Source organism: Sinocyclocheilus rhinocerous, unplaced genomic scaffold (assembly GCF_001515625.1).
Source record: "Sinocyclocheilus rhinocerous isolate Xijiao unplaced genomic scaffold, SAMN03320098_v1.1 scaffold1622, whole genome shotgun sequence".
Taxonomy (NCBI): Eukaryota; Metazoa; Chordata; class Actinopteri; order Cypriniformes; family Cyprinidae; genus Sinocyclocheilus; species Sinocyclocheilus rhinocerous.
In genome coordinates, this window is record NW_015654513.1 from 727,980 (window position 1) to 747,330 (window position 19,351).

The 19,351-nt window shown below is 37.5% G+C and overlaps 4 protein-coding genes across 8 annotated transcripts in view; 1 reads left to right on the forward strand and 3 right to left on the reverse strand.

The window, feature by feature from the left end:
• The window catches only part of LOC107717441 (valine--tRNA ligase-like), an 18,219-nt gene extending 15,608 nt beyond the window's left edge, over nucleotides 1–2,611 (reverse strand). Inside the window, exons 1-6 of the mRNA XM_016524187.1 lie at nucleotides 2,208–2,611; nucleotides 1,842–1,985; nucleotides 949–1,156; nucleotides 634–749; nucleotides 443–518; nucleotides 253–353 (exon numbers count right to left, since the gene is read on the reverse strand). Coding sequence (XP_016379673.1) covers nucleotides 253–353; nucleotides 443–518; nucleotides 634–749; nucleotides 949–1,156; nucleotides 1,842–1,985; nucleotides 2,208–2,606 — 1,044 coding nt within the window. The 5' untranslated portion in view covers nucleotides 2,607–2,611. The remainder of the gene's footprint in view (nucleotides 1–252; nucleotides 354–442; nucleotides 519–633; nucleotides 750–948; nucleotides 1,157–1,841; nucleotides 1,986–2,207) is intronic.
• A 932-nt stretch (nucleotides 2,612–3,543) lies between these two features.
• Nucleotides 3,544–14,051, reverse strand: LOC107717444 (uncharacterized). 3 transcript variants are annotated; one of them, XM_016524192.1, is made up of 3 exons: nucleotides 14,038–14,051; nucleotides 6,955–7,305; nucleotides 3,544–5,714 (listed from the first exon to the last, which is right to left on the reverse strand). In XM_016524192.1, exons 2-3 carry the CDS (start codon nucleotides 7,246–7,248, stop codon nucleotides 4,422–4,424), a joined length of 1,587 nt encoding a protein of 528 aa, XP_016379678.1. In that variant the 5' UTR covers nucleotides 7,249–7,305; nucleotides 14,038–14,051; the 3' UTR covers nucleotides 3,544–4,421. The 3 variants fall into 3 exon arrangements, with proteins under 3 accessions (XP_016379678.1, XP_016379679.1, XP_016379676.1); XM_016524193.1 differs by lacking the exon at nucleotides 14,038–14,051 and having other exon boundaries at nucleotides 3,544–5,711; nucleotides 6,955–7,342; XM_016524190.1 differs by lacking the exon at nucleotides 14,038–14,051 and having other exon boundaries at nucleotides 6,955–7,342.
• LOC107717446 (INO80 complex subunit E-like) lies at nucleotides 7,403–12,522 on the reverse strand. Of its 3 annotated transcripts, XM_016524196.1 has the most exons (8): nucleotides 12,069–12,522; nucleotides 11,916–11,986; nucleotides 11,772–11,824; nucleotides 11,615–11,687; nucleotides 10,127–10,244; nucleotides 9,781–9,879; nucleotides 9,381–9,589; nucleotides 7,403–7,899 (listed from the first exon to the last, which is right to left on the reverse strand). In XM_016524196.1, the coding sequence occupies exons 1-7, from the start codon at nucleotides 12,147–12,149 to the stop codon at nucleotides 9,383–9,385; spliced, it is 702 nt and encodes a 233-aa protein (XP_016379682.1). In that variant the 5' UTR covers nucleotides 12,150–12,522; the 3' UTR covers nucleotides 7,403–7,899; nucleotides 9,381–9,382. The 3 variants fall into 3 exon arrangements, with proteins under 3 accessions (XP_016379682.1, XP_016379683.1, XP_016379681.1); XM_016524195.1 differs by lacking the exon at nucleotides 7,403–7,899 and having other exon boundaries at nucleotides 9,215–9,589; XM_016524197.1 differs by lacking the exons at nucleotides 7,403–7,899; nucleotides 9,781–9,879 and having other exon boundaries at nucleotides 9,213–9,589.
• LOC107717445 (zinc-binding protein A33-like) lies at nucleotides 13,972–17,843 on the forward strand. Its single transcript, XM_016524194.1, has 6 exons — nucleotides 13,972–14,168; nucleotides 14,399–14,494; nucleotides 15,066–15,299; nucleotides 15,717–15,739; nucleotides 15,871–15,986; nucleotides 17,038–17,843. The coding sequence occupies exons 1-6, from the start codon at nucleotides 14,103–14,105 to the stop codon at nucleotides 17,598–17,600; spliced, it is 1,098 nt and encodes a 365-aa protein (XP_016379680.1). The 5' UTR covers nucleotides 13,972–14,102; the 3' UTR covers nucleotides 17,601–17,843.
• Nucleotides 17,844–19,351: the final 1,508 nt, after the last annotated feature.

The following is a 19,351-nucleotide window of genomic DNA, read 5'->3' on the forward strand; positions in this document are numbered from 1 at the left end:
GGAATTCATCAAAAATATCTTAATTTGTGTTCTGAAGATGAACGGAGGTCTTACAGGTATGGAACGACATGAGGGTGAGTAATTAATGACAGAATTTTCTTTTTTTTTGGTGAACTATCCCTTAAATCTTTCCTTGCTGAATAAAATACTAATTTATTTTATCACTCTTACTGACCCTAAACTTTTGAATGATAGTGTACCTACAGTGTCTCAGGATGAACCAAAATACTTTTGATTATTTTTATGTCATACCCCATATTCAGGCTTGAAGAAACCCTGTTTCTCCCACCAGGAGTACCAGGCCGCTTCCACATACTGAGGACTGTAAGAATCAGGCAGAGGACTCAAGACATCTGAAACACATGAAGTGAGACACATAAAACGTTACGTTACATGACACATTTGAAAAATACAATTACTGCTAATGGAAGCAAAAACGCACCTTTTTTCTCTCCAGGCGGCGTGGGGATGTTGTAGGTGATCACATCCAGTTCCTTCTTCTCAGGTTTGGCCTTTTTCTGTTGGAGTAAACAGTTGGCAACAATACAATATGGCAACTAAGTTCAGCTGTCTGTCTATCTCTGTTTGTGTCAGCGTTATTAAGAGAATAAGATGCTGAGATCATCACTCTACCTCAGTCTGAGGCTGCATCTTCTTCTTCTCTTCCATCTCTTTCTTCTGTTGAAACTTTTCCATCTTTTCTCGCTTCTTGGCCTCTTTCTTCAGCTGAGCCTCTGTTTTAGGAGGACCTGAGAATAACAAGGAAACTGATACAAATAAATCCTTCAGACAACTCCTAAAAGCCATTCAGACTGTGATAAGATCAAATCTATCTGAAGTTACAAGAACATATCAGCTGATGTTTTAATCTACTAGTTTATAATGATCTTAAAATAGACACAATACACTATTCCTAAATACCATTCTTCAAATCACACACATCCTTACCGTTAGCAGGTGTGCCGTCTGGTGTAGCCGCTTCAGAAGCAGCAGTTGCTGTGGCATTGACAGCAGCGCTAGGTTTGGGTGTCACAGGCACCATTTTCTCACACAGTGAGATTTTACCCAGCACCTTCAGGAACTGGGTCTGGTTTACACAAGTATTATACCATCTTGTCACATTCACCAATGACTTCCTGTCTGCAGACTCCAACGCCTTCAAAAGGAAACAAACATACTAATAATCAGGAATCAATCATTTTTGACAACAATTACAACAAATTAAATATAAATGTAATACCTGTATAATTATAGAACTAAAACTACTTTAGTAGTAAAATCATTTTCATGAATTGAAATAAAGCTAAAATAAACTAAATATTACACAAAAAAACTTACATTTAAAAATTTTAGAAAATTAGAAATGTTGGCCTTGGCATCTTACTGAAATAAGTTTAAATTGAAGTACTAAAATTGCAAAAGTGTAAAAAAAAATAATAAAGCCACAAAGAAATATATATATAAACAAATCTATATACAGAAATCTATATACAAAACCACATATTAAAATAATACTAAAATAACACTAATCGGGGGTGCGTTTCCTGCCTGACTTTCTTCTATTAAACAAAAAAATGAAAAATGTATTTTTGCCCATACAATGAAACTCAATGGCATGCAACATTGTTTCCGGATTCCACTGACTTTCATTGTATGGCCAAAACAGTTCGAACATTCTTCAAAACGTCTTCTTTGTTCCACAGAACAAAGAAATACATACAGGTCTGGAATGGCATGAAATATGATGGGGAGTAAATGATGACAGATCTTAAATATTTCTAATTATACAACCTGTTATAATAAAAAAGTTAAAGTGGTCAAGCATACAGATGTGTACTCACATATTTAAACGGCAGGAGTGCTGCCACAGCAACAGCTATATCCGCCAAAGTCACACCCTCTCCTACAAGGAACGTCCGCAGCACTAAAGTCTCATCTAGAGCTTTGAGAACACGCAGCAGCTCTGCTTTGGAACTCTGCTGGAGCTAAAATGAAAGATCAATTGAGATTACATCAAAAGTAATAATAAAAAATGGTGCAGAATTTCTTTTTATTTAACGAAATAAAAAGGTCTAAAAACAAGGTGCTGTGTACTTGGAATGTGTTTTTTGCTGGCTATCAATCAACACATGACACCCACTGACAATCAGAGCATCAGGTGATAATGCATTCTGATCATATATGGGCCTATACAGACAAATACATACCTTCTTATCAACCCCCATGATCCCCAGCAGAGGGAATGTCACAGCACAGGCCACCGGCATCAGCTCGTTCTCAGCAAAGCTCAGCCATTGCCAGACCTGACTCTCCTGCTTCTTATCACTGCCTGTCCGGTTGCCCGCTGCTGCCAGGTACCAGCTCACAGCATTAGCACCGGTGAGCACGGTGCCCCCCGAACCAGCTAAGACCAGCGCAGGACGAGATCTGGCCACCTCAGCAGGAGGGTCCTCGTGTACGATTCGTGGAGGAGATGGACAGAATTCAGCAGCGATCAAGGGCAACAAACTCCTGAAGTCATCAGGGTGGGAAGAGATGTATAGAGTGTCCATCTGACAGAGAGATATGAGAGCCATGTCAATTAATAATTCAATTTTTTTTTTCATTCCAATTTTTTTTTTCTTCGGCAAATAAAGTAATATTTTGCAAAACTCTCTTAAATATACTGTTGCCAGTAAAAAACATTATTTGTTATTTTGAATGTAGAGATAAAAGTATTGACAACCTTTTAAAACTTTATGATTTTGAAGAGCAAATTTAATATTTACAAATTTCATCTCTTAAGCCTTTTTGTAACGATCTTATCTTTTTAAATCAAGGGGTTTCAAACTAGGGACCGCAAAGGAGTGCGAGGGGGTCCGTAGAAAAGTTTAAAGAAAAACAGTGTAAAAAAAGTAAAAATATATAAATAATAAAAATAAGATTAAAATAAATAAATGAGTAAATAATCAAATAAAAATAAAAAAAATAGGTTAAAATAAATGAGTAGATAATTCATCAAGTAGGCCTAAGCAAATAAATAAATACATCTAATACAGTATAGGCTACTTTTTTTTTATATATAAATGTGACGGAACTATTAAATAGGCTTTTAGGCTATTTTCCAAGTAATATTTTAGGCAGTTATAATATAAATTTTGCACCATTGGGTCTTTATAAAATAATTTTTAGGCCTATAGGTACCTTTTAAATTTTAGGATGGGAGTCTCTTACACAAGGATGATCATATTTGGAGATCTATGAAAACTCCTCACAAGAAAAATATGGCTAAATATTATGAACCTGTATATGTACATTTTTGTTTTATATCACTTAATAAAGGTTTTGCTTTACAATCATATTTTATTCACGTAAATGACTCGTCTTAATAAAAGATTATGTACAGCCATGTGCTGTTCTAATAATAAGTGAGGGTACATAAAAAATATTTTCCTCAACTTTCTTTGCTGTTTATGGTCTTTTTCAGTAGATTTACATTGATTACCTTGAAGTAGGTCTTGTGTTATACATTAGACTATAAATGACAGAGAGCATGACTCACAGAGAAGAGGTTTTATTGCAGCATATAAACCATGACACAGCAAGGTCTTTATATGACAGATGAAATGACCAACATTTCACAACAATTACATCATCTTTCTGACACTTAACAAACATGTCTCAGCACCTTGAAAGAGTTACAAATCACCCGGCACCTTCCTTTTTTCAAAAAATTAGTAGGTTTATGTAGGTATTTTAAGGCAGAATGTAAAACAGAGGTTTCATGATTCATAACCACATGCCATATGGTTAATATTCAGTGTGCAGCCTGACACTTATAGAGTGCAACTGTCAGGATCCGGAAGTAAAAATCCCATTCGGTTTCTCCATAGGGGAATTGATTTTTAACAGTAACTTATAAATCATTAAAGACAGACCTACTGTGAGCTACAAGATTGGTACTCGATTGTATATGCTTTTGCTGAAGCCATCAGTCTGCATTATTTCTACTTAATTTTTAAATGCTCGATTCCAACATCAATTCCAAACTACATTATGATTCTGCAGAAAAATCTCCATCATTTGGAGAACTGAAACAACACATTGCACCAACTCTTTAACAGCTGTCCACCTCCATGAAACACTGCGAATGACATAATTTGGAAATATATCACATAAAATATATGTTAAGTGCACAGTCCTGCACTTTTTCAAATCATGTGATTCTTTAAATCAAAGTTTGTAATATGATTCACCTACAGTAGTAGATAGTTGGCTTGATTTGTTAACTCCTTAACAAAGACTTCTCTATGGGAAAAATAAATAGGAAAAATACTTCCGGAACCAAGGCCGCTGAAAAAGTGGACAGGCACTAATGCACTCTATTTGTGGTGTAATATGCAAATAAGGTATCTAACACAGGCATATACACGCATTTAAGTCTATTCACCGACCACTTCAGACTTCAGCAAGTCAGGTGTTTGCAATTCAGATGATTCCCCTGAGCTCCCTCCAAAAGCTTCCTGGACATTCGATAGTGTATTGTCCACTACTCTGCCTATGATGGATGCTACAATGTTAAGCATGTGGCCCACCCCCTTTCCACTTCTCCAGGTAAGTTTGCCAACCCCACTTCCCACTGTTGACACCTGGTGGCCCATTTCTGAGGATACGACACATAGGTAATCTACCATCTGATCCAAGACTGACCAGAGAATCATCCTGATGATCCTAAAACCATTCCCCACTGTTCCCGTCGTGATTCCCAAGGCATCCGACGCCAGAGTGCCTGTCCCTATGAATCCTTCCTGGAAAGCCACAAACAGACTTTCGGCTAATGGACTGAGGCAGGCGTAAGTCGTGCACACGCTTGTTTCTCCTGTCTGGTACAAGGTGTTCAAGATGCATGAAATGCCAGAATACACCCCTGAGACCAAGTTGTTGACCAAAGTGTAGCTGTCACCAGGCACCGAGGCCAGAACAGCCAGATCTTCCTGAAGAATGTAGGTTAGCTGGAAGGGAAGGTTAGTGACTCTGTTTACGATCGGAGAGAAAGGGGCATAAAGGAGATAGATGGTGGAAGACAAAACTTTGAGGAGGACAGACTCGGAGCTCTCTGTCTCATTGGTGCTCTCTTGAATCTCTATGTCTGAGCTCAAAGATGTGTAGCTTTGGGCTTCACCATTAACATGCTCCGAAGTCACTTTCTCCGTTCTTGATTCTGATGTTTCTGCTTCCTGAGAGTTGTGTTCGCCAATGTGCTCTTCACTTTGCACATCAGAGTTGGGTGTTTCGATGCCATTCAGTTGCTTTTTCAAGAGCGATGCAAGTTCCTCTTCGCTCTGATGTCCTACTTCACCACAACCTCCTGAAAACAGGCCTGTAACTCCTATCAGCTCCTCCAAAGCCTTAATGCTGAGCACCTTCACATCCCCCTCCTTCACTAGCCCAACACTGAAACTACCCTCTCCATCTGATGCAGCACAACACACTGCTGACCACAACAGTTCTCCCCTGCACTCATTTAAACCACCTAAACCAATCTGCACATACATTTCTCCACTTGTCTTTGAACACCTTGGTATGATGGAGCTCCATATAAACTCTGCTGTCAAAGCATCCCATTTAAAGAGAGGGTAGCTGTGATGGGGTGATGGGGTCTCATTAGTGGTTCCTCTGTAAAGAGCTGGGATAGCCACAGGGGAATCGTCATTGATCTCTTCTTTGGCATCCTGCTGATGGGATAAAAAAAAGACAGGTACACTTAATTACTTGTTTAATTGCAAATGTATACATTAAAATGCATTTATCCAAGATACAAATGGACAAAAATGCACAAGGATTGTTCACCCAAAAATGAAAATTCTGGCATCACTTACAGTACCCACCTTCATGTAATTTCAAACCTACATGACTTTTTCTGCAGAATGTAAAATAATACATTTTAAAGAATGTTGGGGTCCAAACAACATTGGACCCCACTGATCTTCACTATATGGGAAAAAAACTGAGACTTTATTTAATTAAAATATCTTTTTTTTGTTCCGCAGATAAAAAGATGTAGTTTTGGATTAACATGAGAAATTGATGATTAAAAATCCTAAAACGGTTCTTAAAAATGTACTCTATATATTGATGCTAGATTCTGGGGAGCTGCACCACATGACATTTTACAATTAACCTTGTCTTGTCATAAAAAGGTCCAATTATCTGATATTTTAGGAGACTTTTTGGCTTTGACACACAGGGTCTCCAGGGATACTCTCTATGATGTCATTTCCTGTTTGTTTTCTGCATGTTGGTTGCACATGACTGATTTTGCAGACATAAGAAATGAAGCAATTTTGTTAAAAATCTTTAAAAAATTGTTTTATTACATGTAAATATGTATATAAAACATAAAAATGCAATTCATTCAAGGAGTGGAATACAACACTTGTATGATGAGCATGTTTTTAATCTGTATATTAAAAAAGAAAACCAAACAAATGAATAATTATGTTCTCAAAAACACTAACTTTTAATGTATAATATGTACTTTTAATGTATACTAATTAAAAAACATGCTTACCATAGGTGCATCTGAATCAGTGGTAGTTTGAGAACTGCATTTTTTCATTTTTGAATAAACTAATAGAAATGACAAAAATAAGAATCATGTTGTTTATCCTACTAAAAATGATCCATGAAATGGTACGATTTTTCTCTTCCGCTTGACTTGACAGCCTTGTACATTTGCATGACAGCAGAAACTGTAATGAATGTCGTTTAGCAAGACTGTGGTCAAAAATTTAGACATCTATAACCTGTACTTAACCTCATTTAGTACTATAGCTCTACCCGAAAGATAGTAACAACCAACAATTCATCACAACAATGCATTTTTAGCAAATCTATATATGCTCAAATCTTCCTCTGAACTCTATACAAGCTCCTCCAAGACAGTGACTAAGGGAGAGAAAAACAGTGTCTCACCGTGCTCTGCTCTCCTCTGCCCCATCCATTATTCAAGCCAAGGTGAAGGGCTGTATAGACGGTGGCTTGGCAGTTGGCATTATAGAGCGATGCAAAAGGCCGTCCGGTCAGATGTCTGTGACACCTCTGCTCCAAACCCAGCTCAGACAGTGAGTGTGGAGGTGTGCCTCTGAAAAAACACTCTCGACACTGGAGGAACCCTGGATCAAGATTCGTGTGTGTACTTGCCCGGACACCACCGTTAAACAGCACTGCAGAGATGAACACAGCGAGTCTGGGCAGAGCAAACAGCATGGCCGAACCCTCAGTACAACGAAGCAGAGACTGCAGCTAACAGTGCTGAACTAGCAGCTACACAAAACAAGCTCCTGCTACTCTCTCTCTCTCTCTCTCTCTCTCTCTCTCTCTCTCTCTCTCACACACACACTACAGTATGTTCTCTCTCTCTCTCTCTCTCTCTCTCTCTCTCTCTCTCTCTTCAGCTATGCAGAATGAGCCTGGGCACAATCTCACCTTCTTCATCCCTCCCCCTTTCACTCTCTCACTCTTTCATCCATCCCTCCCTTTCTAAATCACACTTTCTGACTACACCTCGTCTTAGTATTGCTATAATGCACACAAACCAGTACACACACCTCTCACACGCCTTAATGACTACCTGTGTGTCAGCATTCCCCAGCATCAACACTAAAGCATGCCATTTTTGCAGCTAAAGTCATTTTTATGGCCAAAAGAACATTTTGGCATCATCTACATGAAAAATGTCCAGTCATAAACTTGGAATTCCACAAATCAGAGGTGGTGCATGAAAACAGGTGCTGGTGTATTGACTCAAACACAAGAGAACATTTTAAATATTTAATAATAAAAAAAAACAGAGGACATTAAAATGCATTAAACAAGAATGATTTTGAAAAATGTTTTGCTTGCAGTTTCCTTCGGCACCTGTGTAAAGAAAGAAAGAGATTTTAATTGCATTAATTTTATATCTTTTATTATAGACAAATAATCCTGGTAATAAACTGTTAGAGGTATTGTCGTGTCTAGTTCATGTTCAGCTGGTGTGTGTGTGTGTGTTTTATAATCCCACAGCAACTTGCCTGGACTAGTGTCGATGTGCTCCTGGGTAAAATGGGTGTGGCTCTCTCAATCTCAGGGTGTTTTTCTCTCTTTGTTCTGCTCACTCACTCTCTTCCCCCCGTTCTTATTGTCTAAATGCTGTCGCGCAACTATACATTTATGGCACACTTACAGGTAAATACATTGCAGCTCAGCAGTCTTTAAAGAATAAGCCTATCCAGTATCTACGATGAGTCAGGAGATTTTTTTGTAACCCAATCTGTTATACACCCAAATGCCAATATAACGCAGATCGGATTTTCTTAATGACGAATCACAAAATCCTTTTTACTTGGTCAATCTCCAATTTCCCACACAGGATAAATGGAGTACCTACCTATCTGGAACAGTCTGAATGATCTAATAATATGTTTATGTAAGGTGTGCAGAACAGGTTCACAAAACAGGGCTCAACAATGACAAATATTTCTGGTTGTCCTGCCAACACTTTCACCAGCCCCACCACAAATAAAATGATCAATTATTATACTTAGCAATGTATTTTTATATTTGCTAGAAAGAAAATAGTATCTTTATTAAATGGTAAGTTTTCTTTTACATTTTTTCAGCTATTTTTTCTTTTCTTTTCAAAAGGAAACTATTATTATAACTCCATAAATGCATAAACACACTTTTGCTAGAAAGGAATAAAGCAAAGCATCTGTAGTTTTCATGGCATTCTTACCAAAACTTTTAAGTCATTTTTGCCATTTTACAAAGCAACACACTACTGTTCAAAAGTTTAGGGTAAGATTGCTTTATTTAAAAAAAATAATAATAATAATACATTTATTGAGCAAGGATGTATTTTACACTGTTACAAAAGATTTATATTTCAAATAAATTTTCTTTTGAACTTGTCTATTAAATTCTATCATAGTTTCTACAAAAATATCAACCAGCACAATTGTTTTCAACATTGGCAACAGTAAAAAAAAATGTTTCTTGAGCACCAAATCAGCATATTAGAAGGATTTTTGAAGGATCATGTGACACTTAAGATCGGAGTAATGGCTGCTGAAAATTCAGCTTTGGCATCACAGAAATAAATTACATTTTATAAAATATTAAAATAAAAGAGTTATTTTAGTATTTAACAATACTTCTGTTTTACATTTTAAATGCAGCCTTGGTGTGAGCAAGAGACTTTTTTTTCTAAAACTTTTGAATAGTAGTGTATGTTAGCCAGCTAGATAACATTATCTTGCCACTTTTATTGTTGAGCCCTGGAAAAGCATCTTGTGTGTATTTTGAATTAAATGAAAGCTCCTGTTAAATGCTCACAGAGGCCTGTATTTGTCTATTACCTTCACTCATTGGGTATGTCAATAACCAGCTCTGCCTCATCACCCTCTCCTCTCTCCTCCTCTCCTCGGTCACTCTCTCCTTCACTCTCTCCCTCCTCCTCGGCTGCATCCTCACTCAGCATCTGCTGTGGTACCCAGCTGAACGGCCCACTCGCACCCCCAGATGCACCACTGGCTGCAGGGTAACTGGACGTGAGTGGGCCAACCACCTGAATAAGAGGGACAAGCAGAGAAATGTCTGTTAGACTACATTTCAGAAACACATGTAACTAAAATGTATGTTAAGTGTGTTACTGTAACGGTAAGATTACTACAAGACATGACAAACAGTGTAGCAATAAAGGCCACATGAATCTAGGCCATTGTGTTTCCAGCGTCAACCTCTCTGTCCCTCTCTCACCTTCCCTGAACCGTCTTTCCTGTGTTTGGCCAGTTTTGTTTTTCTCTCTTTCTTCACTCGCTCAGCAGAGGGAGCCAAATACTCAGGAGGGAAGGGTAACTACTCACCCAGAATCACACACACACACACACAAGGCCACCAAAGAGTAACAGTCATTCCCACACACACACACACCCAGAGTGATGTGTGTGAAGTCCATATAAACCAGGTGAGGTGATACAAAGACAAAAAGAGAGAAAATTAATAAAATGACAAATTAACAGGTGACAAAAACAATGTGAGTAACTGAAAAACATGAGTGCAGTATGAGACGTATGGAGCGCACATGGAGGTGTGATGTACTCACAGTGTTGAGATACTGTGCCGGAGCAGATGACTGGAGAGGAACCGCACCAGAGCGGGACAGGAGTGAGAGATGAGGAGATGAGGACGACAGGACGGGAGGAACCCCAGGACTCCTCCTTCTAAAAACAAATCAATAGATTTATTGAAGACACAGAGCTATACAAATTAAAAAACAAAGCACTTTATCTTGACAAAACTTGGAAAAAAGCAAAACATAAAAGTGGCCACATCTGTCTCAAATGTAATTTAATTTAGCCACAAGCAACATTTCAAACAAATTTGTTATTTTAGTTGAGTATGTCTTTTTTTTCTGAAGTGAATTAACATTTTGCATTCAATTTATTCAAAGCCTTTCTTTTTTTTTTTTTTAAGATTTATTTTTTGGCGTTTTTGCCTTTTATTGATAGGATAGTAGTGAGACAGGAAGCAAAGTGGGAGAGAGGGGGAATGGGATCGGGAAAGGTCCACGAGCCGGGACTCGAACACGGGACGCCCGAAGCGCAATGGCGCTACATGTCGACGCGCTGCCCACGAGGCTATCGGAGACTTCAAAGCTTTTCAATTGCATTATCTGTCACTGCCTATGAGTTACTATGTTCTATGAAGTCTTGTGGATATACAATATTTTGCTTTTACAAATCTTTTCCAACCAGATGGACTCATTTCTTTTAAGCAGCATATAACTGGCAAATCTTAAATTTTTAAGCTCAATGGATGATTGAAAGGTAAATAGGCAGAGTACTTATGTAATTCTGACTATGGCAAAATTCAAAAGGCACACATGCATTAAAATGTTTATTCAACAACCCATTAAAAGTCTCTATACTAGGTCGGTAAAATTTATCATTAATGTTTTTTAAAATAAAGACATCTCTTATGCTCACCCAGGCTGCATTTATTTGATCAAAAACACAGTAAATACAGCAGCATTATAAAATATTATTACAATTTCAAATAAATGTTTTCCATTTAAATAAGTGCTGTCAAACGATTAATCGCATCCAAAATAAAAGTTTTTGTTTACATAATATATCTGTGTGCTGTATATTTGTGTATATTTATTATGTATATAAATACACACATATGCATGTATATATTTTGAAAATATTTACGTATTTACAAGCATATATTTATATAATTTATATTATATATAAATATATTTAATATATAAACATAACATATTCTTCTTAAATATATGCATGCATATTTGTGTATTTATATATCTATAATAAATATACACCGTACACACACATATATTATGTAAACAAAAACTTTTATTTTGGATGTGATTAATCGCGATTAATCATTTGACAGCACTAATTTAAATGTATTTTAAAATGCAATGTATTCCTGAGATGGCAACGCTGAATTTTCAGCATAATTACTCCAGTCTTCAGTGTCACATGATCCAGAAATCATTCTAATATGCTAATTTTGTGCTCAAGAAAATCTGTCAAATCCACAAAAAATCTATTTGTGGCAAACTCACTTCTTCCCTGCTTCCCTATCTCTCTCTCTGGCTCCTTCTCCATCACTGTCTGAGGAAACTGTTGCATCAGAGTCTGAAAACAAAAACACTCTTAGCACACAAATTCCCTTGAAGATTCTTAGAGGTTTGCAGACAAGCATGTTCATTAGAGACCTACCGGAAGACTCTTCATCCACCCTTTCATACTGCAAAAGTCTGTCCAACAGAAAACTGACACAAACAAAAGTGTTTAATTATGTGCATGTGGGTCAAGCAGGAGGAAAGCATTTGATAACTTTGATAACAAGACTACAGGTTCTACCTTTTGTCTCTAGAAACTTTTAATAGTTTCCTCTGAGCTCTTCTCAGCTCCTCCTGAAAACACTCTTGCTCCTGGACAGAAAAATGAAGCCAGAGGGTTAACAACAGTCTGAAATGATAAATAAAAAATTAACATTGAAAAATAAATACTCACATATACCAGAAACTTTAATTTGCGTTTGAGATTTTTGTATTTTCTCTTGTAATCCACCTCTACTTCAGCTTGCCCGTTCATTTCTGATACTTAAACGAATATTTACCGTCTTTTTCAAATGATTTTCCTAGTTCATATGGGTTCGAGATTCGAAACTGTACTGTTGTCCTCCAAATGTTAATGTCTATGTTCGTTCAGAAAGATCTAAGACGGTCAAACAGATTAAGAAAGTACTGCTGCTCTGCTAGCCATGCTAAAGCTACATATTCAGCAAGCTAAAGAATTACCAAATTATGTATTTGTCGAGCAAACAAGTTAGAATCCACAAATTAGATAATGACAATGTAATAATCTATACTATGTCTAACAAAACTACAGGACATTTAACAATGGCAATAAACACATAATCTCACGCATGTCAGGTACAGAACCGCGATGTGCTCTTTGTTTACTTCCGCTTTCAACGTAATACGCGCACAGGAAATGGATTTTGGAGTCATTAGTAAATCTTCAAATAGAAATGTATTTCTAAACAAATGCTGATTTCAAAGTTCCCCATATGAGTATCCTTGAGTTGTTAAGTTTTTTTTTTTTTTTATCATCCATCGTTAAAGCACATCCCAACAGTAGGCAATAAAAATAACAACAAAATATAAAATTAAGTTCAATTCACATTACCAATATAAATGCATTAAAATGAATTATATACACGTAATGAATTTAAAACTAAACTAAAATGTAATTGTTTCGCTGCAGGCCCCATAGCTAAATCAGGGGGTCGGTGTCCACTAGGGGGCCTCAATAACCTTCACATCACATTTCATTTTTTTTACTTGTACCCCCAATACTGTTGATTTTATTGGAGAACACATAATTTATTACTTGTTTAAAAAAAATATGACATTATAAATATTGATAAATACTGATAAATTACTGACACTCCTACTTTCTTTTAGCCCAGTAAAAATGTTTTAAAACAAACAGCTTTGTCATCATTGCAGTAGAATTACCATGGGGAACATATTGGGCCCCTAGGTCTCAAAGAATAAAAAGAGAGAAACAGAGACACTACCCAGTATCATTAAGTTCTAAAATAGCTTGTGTGATTCGACCATTTTGAAGTGTCTTAAACGTGCATGATATGTGCTGTATGTGACTGTGCTTTAAAAATGATTGCACTCTCCCTTTTACTGAGTCTGCATCTCAGCAGTCAGACACTCAGGACAGGCCCATGAATAATACATTGCCTTGGCTGAGCAGTTTTCATAGAGAGAGAGAGAAAGAGAGAGAGGTGACATATTCCACAAAGAATTTTTTCTTGTCATACAACTCTGCCCTCGACTATTCCACAGAAATATTCGAAAAATCTTTGCCTGACAGACTGCTCTTTATGAAACATAATCTTCCTCTGTTTGCATATACAACACAGGCACATAGTCTCTCTTTCTCTGCTGTTATATATCATTTGTGCATATACACACACAAACAGACAAAATCCTTGTGTCAGACCCCTTCCAGAGTGAAATATAAGCCCCTCACCAGCCCTACTATCTGTCTTGCTGCCTGTAAATAGTCTGCCTCTGTTCTCTGACGTTAGCTCTTGTTGCAGACAGAAATAGAATATCTCTTCCCTCACTTCCATAAATCGCTCGTGTGGTGCAGTGAGACAGCTGTGGACCCCACAATACCTCCCTTTGCTTTTCTTCTCCTGTGTTGACATCCTAATATGTAAAGTCAAAGCCATGACTGATATTACATTGTATTTATTTTTAATGTAACTGGTTTAGATCAGTCGAATGTGTTGGTCACCTCCAGCCTCTGAACCAATCAGTCTGTCGCCCTCCTTTGATATATTGCCCTCATATTGCCTTTGTCCTTCCCTCCTCTCTCTCTCTCTCTCTCTCTCTCTCTCTCTCTCTCTCTGTCTGTGAGCATGTTTACACACACCTATCAGTCAGCTTGATTTAACCCCTCTCTCTCTCACGTGTGAGATACCAGAGTTCTGTCTGCTTTGTTCTGACAAGATAAATTGGAATGCACACAAATCACATGAAGGACACAAACAACAACTTTAACAACTCTCTCCTCGGTGCCCAAAAGGTAAGAATAAAATGTCACCTTCGTATGTCATGGCAAGGTGAAATACACAGTGTGAACTGTTTTTATTTCTAGAAGGTTCCAAGTGGGACGAGAGTTTGTGGTGTTTGGACTCTTTCTAAAGAATAAAAAGAAAGTCTGTTGTTTAGGACTATGCAAACTGTTCATAATCGAATTAGTGTTTTTATTAAGTGAGACTGTTACACTACAAACTGTGCCTGTTTGTGTTTCAGGAGAAGCTTATTCAAGCAATTAAAAAGATCAAACATGAAATTGATGAATGTTATGAGGCTGAAAAAGAGGCCTTTGTGGACGCACTGGAGGTCGAGGTACTGCCTGATTTACCTTGGTAATATTTATATGTGGAAAAAGTATTTATGGTCTTTTCTGCACCGGACTATCTTTGTGACTTGATATTGGACATCTGGCGCTGCTCCTCTTCTGTGACTTTGGTCTTTTCTTCACAACATAACTTACTGGCTGATATGGAAAAATAACTCACAAAACAAAAATATGATAGGTGATCACCCCTTCCAAAAATGTATAGAATGTTTTGTTTTTTTTTGGAAATTCTAAACTTTTCTTCAGACCCCCAGTATTACAGCTTTTTATATGGCCTGTTCAGAAACGGCTGACATTGATATTGAAACAACTCTTGATGCATATCATCCTCTAATTTGGCATTTGGCATACAGTAGGTTCCACAAAACATACAGACATACAGTATCTAAAACTCCTAATGAACAATTTCTTGTATTAAATTTGAGTAATAACTTCATTAGTAAGCTAATCTCAGCCTGCTCATTTTTTCCAGAGTTAATTGTCTTTTATGTTATTAGTCTCTCTTCCTTCATGTTTCCCATTAAGTCATTAATGTCTCCTTTTTCCGCTCTTTCACAGAACAGATTTGAAGAGATAGAGCGTGAAATCCGAGCAGAGTTCCAAAACCTCCATCGTTTCCTGGATGAGGAGGAAGAGACGGATCTGGAACGGCTAAGGAGGGAAAGGGACAGACGAGTGAAGATCTTAAAAGAGAGAGAGAAAAAGATTGGCACGCAGAGTAGAGATCTAGAGAAAGCCATTGAGACACTGAACTGCAAACTGCGGGAAGATGACAGCCCCAAACTTTTGAAGGTGGATTTCCATTTTAAGTTGTATAAACTAACAGACTAAGCAGTAAAATCTTGATCTTTATGGAATAGTAACCTGCACTGGGAGAGAAATAGTTCCTTATCCTCTGTGGATTGTCTAATTAAAACTTAAAGTTTTTATTTTATTTTATTATTGTGCATTTATCTGTTATGAAATCATCTACTTTGACCACATCACATATGTACTGTAAAATACTAACAGGGTTAGTTTCATAAGTCATTCAGTAGACACCCACAGAACATGCTAGATGCCATTTGACACTGTTCAGATCAAGTGCTTAAACAATCACATGATTGAAAGAGTGAGGAATCTGAAGAGCTGGCTGCTGCAATCAGGCAGCGAAACGTGTTTGAATCTGAACAGTCTTGCTCTAAACACTATATTTTTTAATCCATTTAGGAAATCAAAGAACTTCTGAAAAGGCAAGTGTCTTTTTTCTTTATTCTTTCTCACTTGGTCTAATTCTCGTATAATCTTAATCATTGTTGTTACTTTTCTCATTCTGTTCACCATTTACCTCTGTTCTTGCTCAGTTATGATTGTTTATCTTTAGATGTGAGGTGAATTTTATTCGTCCTCCCCCAATAGACAGCGAAATTCTCTCTGGTCAGTTTGTGGGGCCCATTCAGTACCGGATCTGGAAACACATGAAAACATCTCTCTACCCAAGTACTAAGACTACATTTTAAATAATATTTTTTTTTTTACATACTAAAGAGAAATCTGAACTATTTTAATTCTCACTATAGTGGTGGTGGTTAGGTTCATGCCAGGTACTGGAATCTTTTTAATCTTTTCATCAATGATTCATTAAGTCACTATTTCTGCAGGTTATATTGCCACCAGGTGGTGGCGCAAAAAGTGAGATTTGTGCTATGAGACATTAAATGAAGTAATTAAAACATTCGGTGCGACCAAAATTGCAAACTGAGTAGGTACAACATTTGAATTTAAACTTTCTTCGCAACTGTTAAAAAAGTATGCTCTATTTAGTATGAATTTGGGTATTATGAATGAATTTCGGACGTACTATGTCCGCCATGTTGTTACTATCACATGACCTACCATAAGTATTCTGAAGTATTTTATTTCGGACGAGTTCATTCAAGTCATTCAAACTCAAATCACTGATTTATTAAGTAAAGGAAGTATGCATTCAGTAGGATGAATGTATGAAATGCTACTTCAAAATGCTTGCAAAACATGCTATTATGCCAGTCTTTGAAAGAAGAAAAGCAGTCCATCAGGAGACTCTAAAAGATGAAAAATGTAAGTTAATTTCAGAAAGAGTACAAGAATATTTCATTTCACAAACAAAACACCACTACTTTAGCCTAGTACAGTAAATCCCTGCTAAAAAAACAATATAGAAACCATCACAGAAATTGTTTCACTGGTTATAATGGGACTTGTATTGGTTTTAATGGAAACTGTAATGGACCCTGTGGGTTTCTGCTATTGGTCACCTTCTATTGGTGGCTTGTTAAAACCATTAAATCCTAATGGAATATGTCCCAAAAAAGCTGACGTTAAAAGTTTATGGTTTGTAATGTTGTAGTGGAAACCATTAGAATTTCTTTGATGGTTTCTATTGTTTTTTTTTTGTTTTGTTTTTTAGGTAAGGTAAATGTGTATTGTTTGTTACATTAAAAATATTGTACTATAGATTACTGATTAATCTGATGTAAATCAATTCTGAATAACTTATTTGCATACACAGACATATCCAAGTTGACTTTTGACCCTGAAACGGCACATCCCCACTTAACCCTCTCTGCTGAGAAAAATTCAGTGACTTTCGAGGAAGACAAGGTACTGCCTAACGAGAACCCAGATGAAAGGAACCCGAAGCGCTTCCACTTCTATTATTGCGTGATGGGTTCAGAGGCCTTCACTCATGGCCGTCATTACTGGGAGGTGGAGGTGAAAGGCAAAACCGCCTGGCGAGTGGGTGTGGCCAGAGCAGACATACCCCGTGGAGAGATGGACTCTTCCTCAACGTTAAACGGACTTTGGACACTGTCCCTCAGAAATGGCTCGATCACAGCCTGCACCCACCCAAAGCCCACAAAGGTGCTCTCATACACCCTCCCCATCCGCATCGGCATCTTCCTGGACTGTGATAACGAGGAGGTTTCTTTCTACAATGCTGTCACCATGACGCCACTCTTCTCATTCTACATAGGGACTGTTCTAGTGCCGCTCTATCCATTCTACAACCCATGTGACACAGATGAAGGAAAGAACTGCGCTCCTCTTTCCATATTTCATCCATCACTCTGAGGGATTGACATGGATGTTCCACTGCTGACACAGTTTGAAATGCTAAATTCTGATCACCTCGAAGCTTGGATGCCTGTAAAGCTAGAGAGCGGTTTTGTTGTGTACAGTAGTTGTGTTTGGCTGATCTGTTTAAGTAACACTAAACAGTGGCTGTATCCCAAATCGCCCCTATACCATCATTCACTATTCATTACTCCACTAATATACTTCACTGAATAAATGTAAGATATTAAAGGGATATTTCACCCAAAAATGAAAATTTTGTCATCATTTACTTACTCTCATGTCGTTCCAAACCTGTATGAATTTCTTTCTTATGTTGAACATAAAAGATGTCATGTTTCAAAACCGTATGCCATTACGGTTTGATGTCACAATGTTGATTATGAGACTCTCGGAAACCAGTGAGCTTTGATTTTATTGATGTCTAGCATGCACCATATCTGATTTGAGAGCTGCAGAGGAGGTGAAGATGATTATCAGCGAAAATAGTGCATGACTCACATGGACAACATTTATAGTTTTTTTGTCCTGTCTGTGGTCACAGTGAACTATCGATGTGTAAAAATACAATAAATAGCAAAAAACAATAAAAATGTATTTAAAAAACATGAGTTTGGAATGCTGGATCTCATCTAATCTCAAAAGCTAAGCAGGGTTTGGCTCGGTTAGTAGATGGGAGACTGCCTGGGAATACCAGGTGCTTTATCTTCGGGTGGCATGTTGGCTCAGTGTTAACCTTCACAGCAAGAAGGTGCCTGGTTTGAGTCCCAGCTAAGTAAGGAGGCCTTTCTGTGTGGAGTTTGAATGTTCTGCCTGTGTGGCTTATTTCCGGGTGCTCTGTGATGGACTGACCATCTGTCCAGGGTGTTTCCCTGCCTTTAGCCCAAAATGCTGGGTGGGCTCCAGCATCTCCGTGACCCTACACAGGACAAACAGTTTGGAGAATGGAAGGATGGAGCTTGGAATGACATTAGGGTGAATGAATAATAATAGAATTTTCATTTGGGAGTGAACTATTTCTTTTTATTTTGATATATTTGTATGCAAATAAATAAAATACATGTCATTTATAATGCAAACTGTTTGAAAGTCACCTTTGTGCATGTATTGTATCGTAATAAGTGTACTTGCACAATAAAATAGAAAGCAATGAAAAAATAAAAAATTAATTACATTTCTCTGCCTGTTGACATACTGTTAAAAGCGACGGTTTACCATTACTTGTCTATAAATAAGCTAGGCAGGTCTGTTGCATTATGCCAGCTATGTGCTGTTGGAGTGACAAAACAAAAGAGGGAGGGTCTCTCTGCACCCTGCCAGCAACAGGCCGGGGAGAAGGGAAGAAAAAGCTAGAGAGACAGATGAGTGACTTTGAATGTGATTGAATACAAGGGCAGAAAGCACTATCTTTTTTTTGCAAATATCTCACAGCCACAGGAGAGCCATGTCAGAGTGCCTTTATAACTGCTGCGTCACAGGTGTGAGGAGAAAAAACAACACATTTTGAAACATTTTAAAATCATTTATTATCATTTGTAGGCATGAAATAAAGGAAGTATCACTTCTTTACAAAATGTTTATGTGTTGTGTTTGTGCAAAAAGGAAGAACGGGGACTGATAAACTGTAGAGCATCACTCAGGTGGAATAAGGAGAGGAAAAGAGAGGCAGAAACCTCTCATGCACCTGTGGGACACAACTGCACGTTGAGTTTACTTAAAACACGCACAACACCACAGGACACTTGGTC

Coding starts and splice junctions, on each gene's coding strand:
- LOC107717444 (XM_016524192.1), bottom strand. CDS start 7,248: ATGCTGTTTGCTCTGCCCAGACTCGCTGTGTTCATCTCTGCAGTGCTG. Junction 5,715..6,954: donor GCAGAGGAGAGCAGAGCACG/GTGAGACACTGT, acceptor TTATCCCATCAG/CAGGATGCCAAAGAAGAGAT.
- LOC107717445 (XM_016524194.1), top strand. CDS start 14,103: ATGCACACAAATCACATGAAGGACACAAACAACAACTTTAACAACTCT. Junction 14,169..14,398: donor CTCTCCTCGGTGCCCAAAAG/GTAAGAATAAAA, acceptor TTTGTGTTTCAG/GAGAAGCTTATTCAAGCAAT. Junction 15,300..15,716: donor ACAGCCCCAAACTTTTGAAG/GTGGATTTCCAT, acceptor TAATCCATTTAG/GAAATCAAAGAACTTCTGAA.
- LOC107717446 (XM_016524196.1), bottom strand. CDS start 12,149: ATGAACGGGCAAGCTGAAGTAGAGGTGGATTACAAGAGAAAATACAAA. Junction 10,245..11,614: donor GATAGGGAAGCAGGGAAGAA/GTGAGTTTGCCA, acceptor ATTTGTTTTTAG/AAGGAGGAGTCCTGGGGTTC. Junction 9,880..10,126: donor CGGCACAGTATCTCAACACT/GTGAGTACATCA, acceptor CTGGGTGAGTAG/TTACCCTTCCCTCCTGAGTA.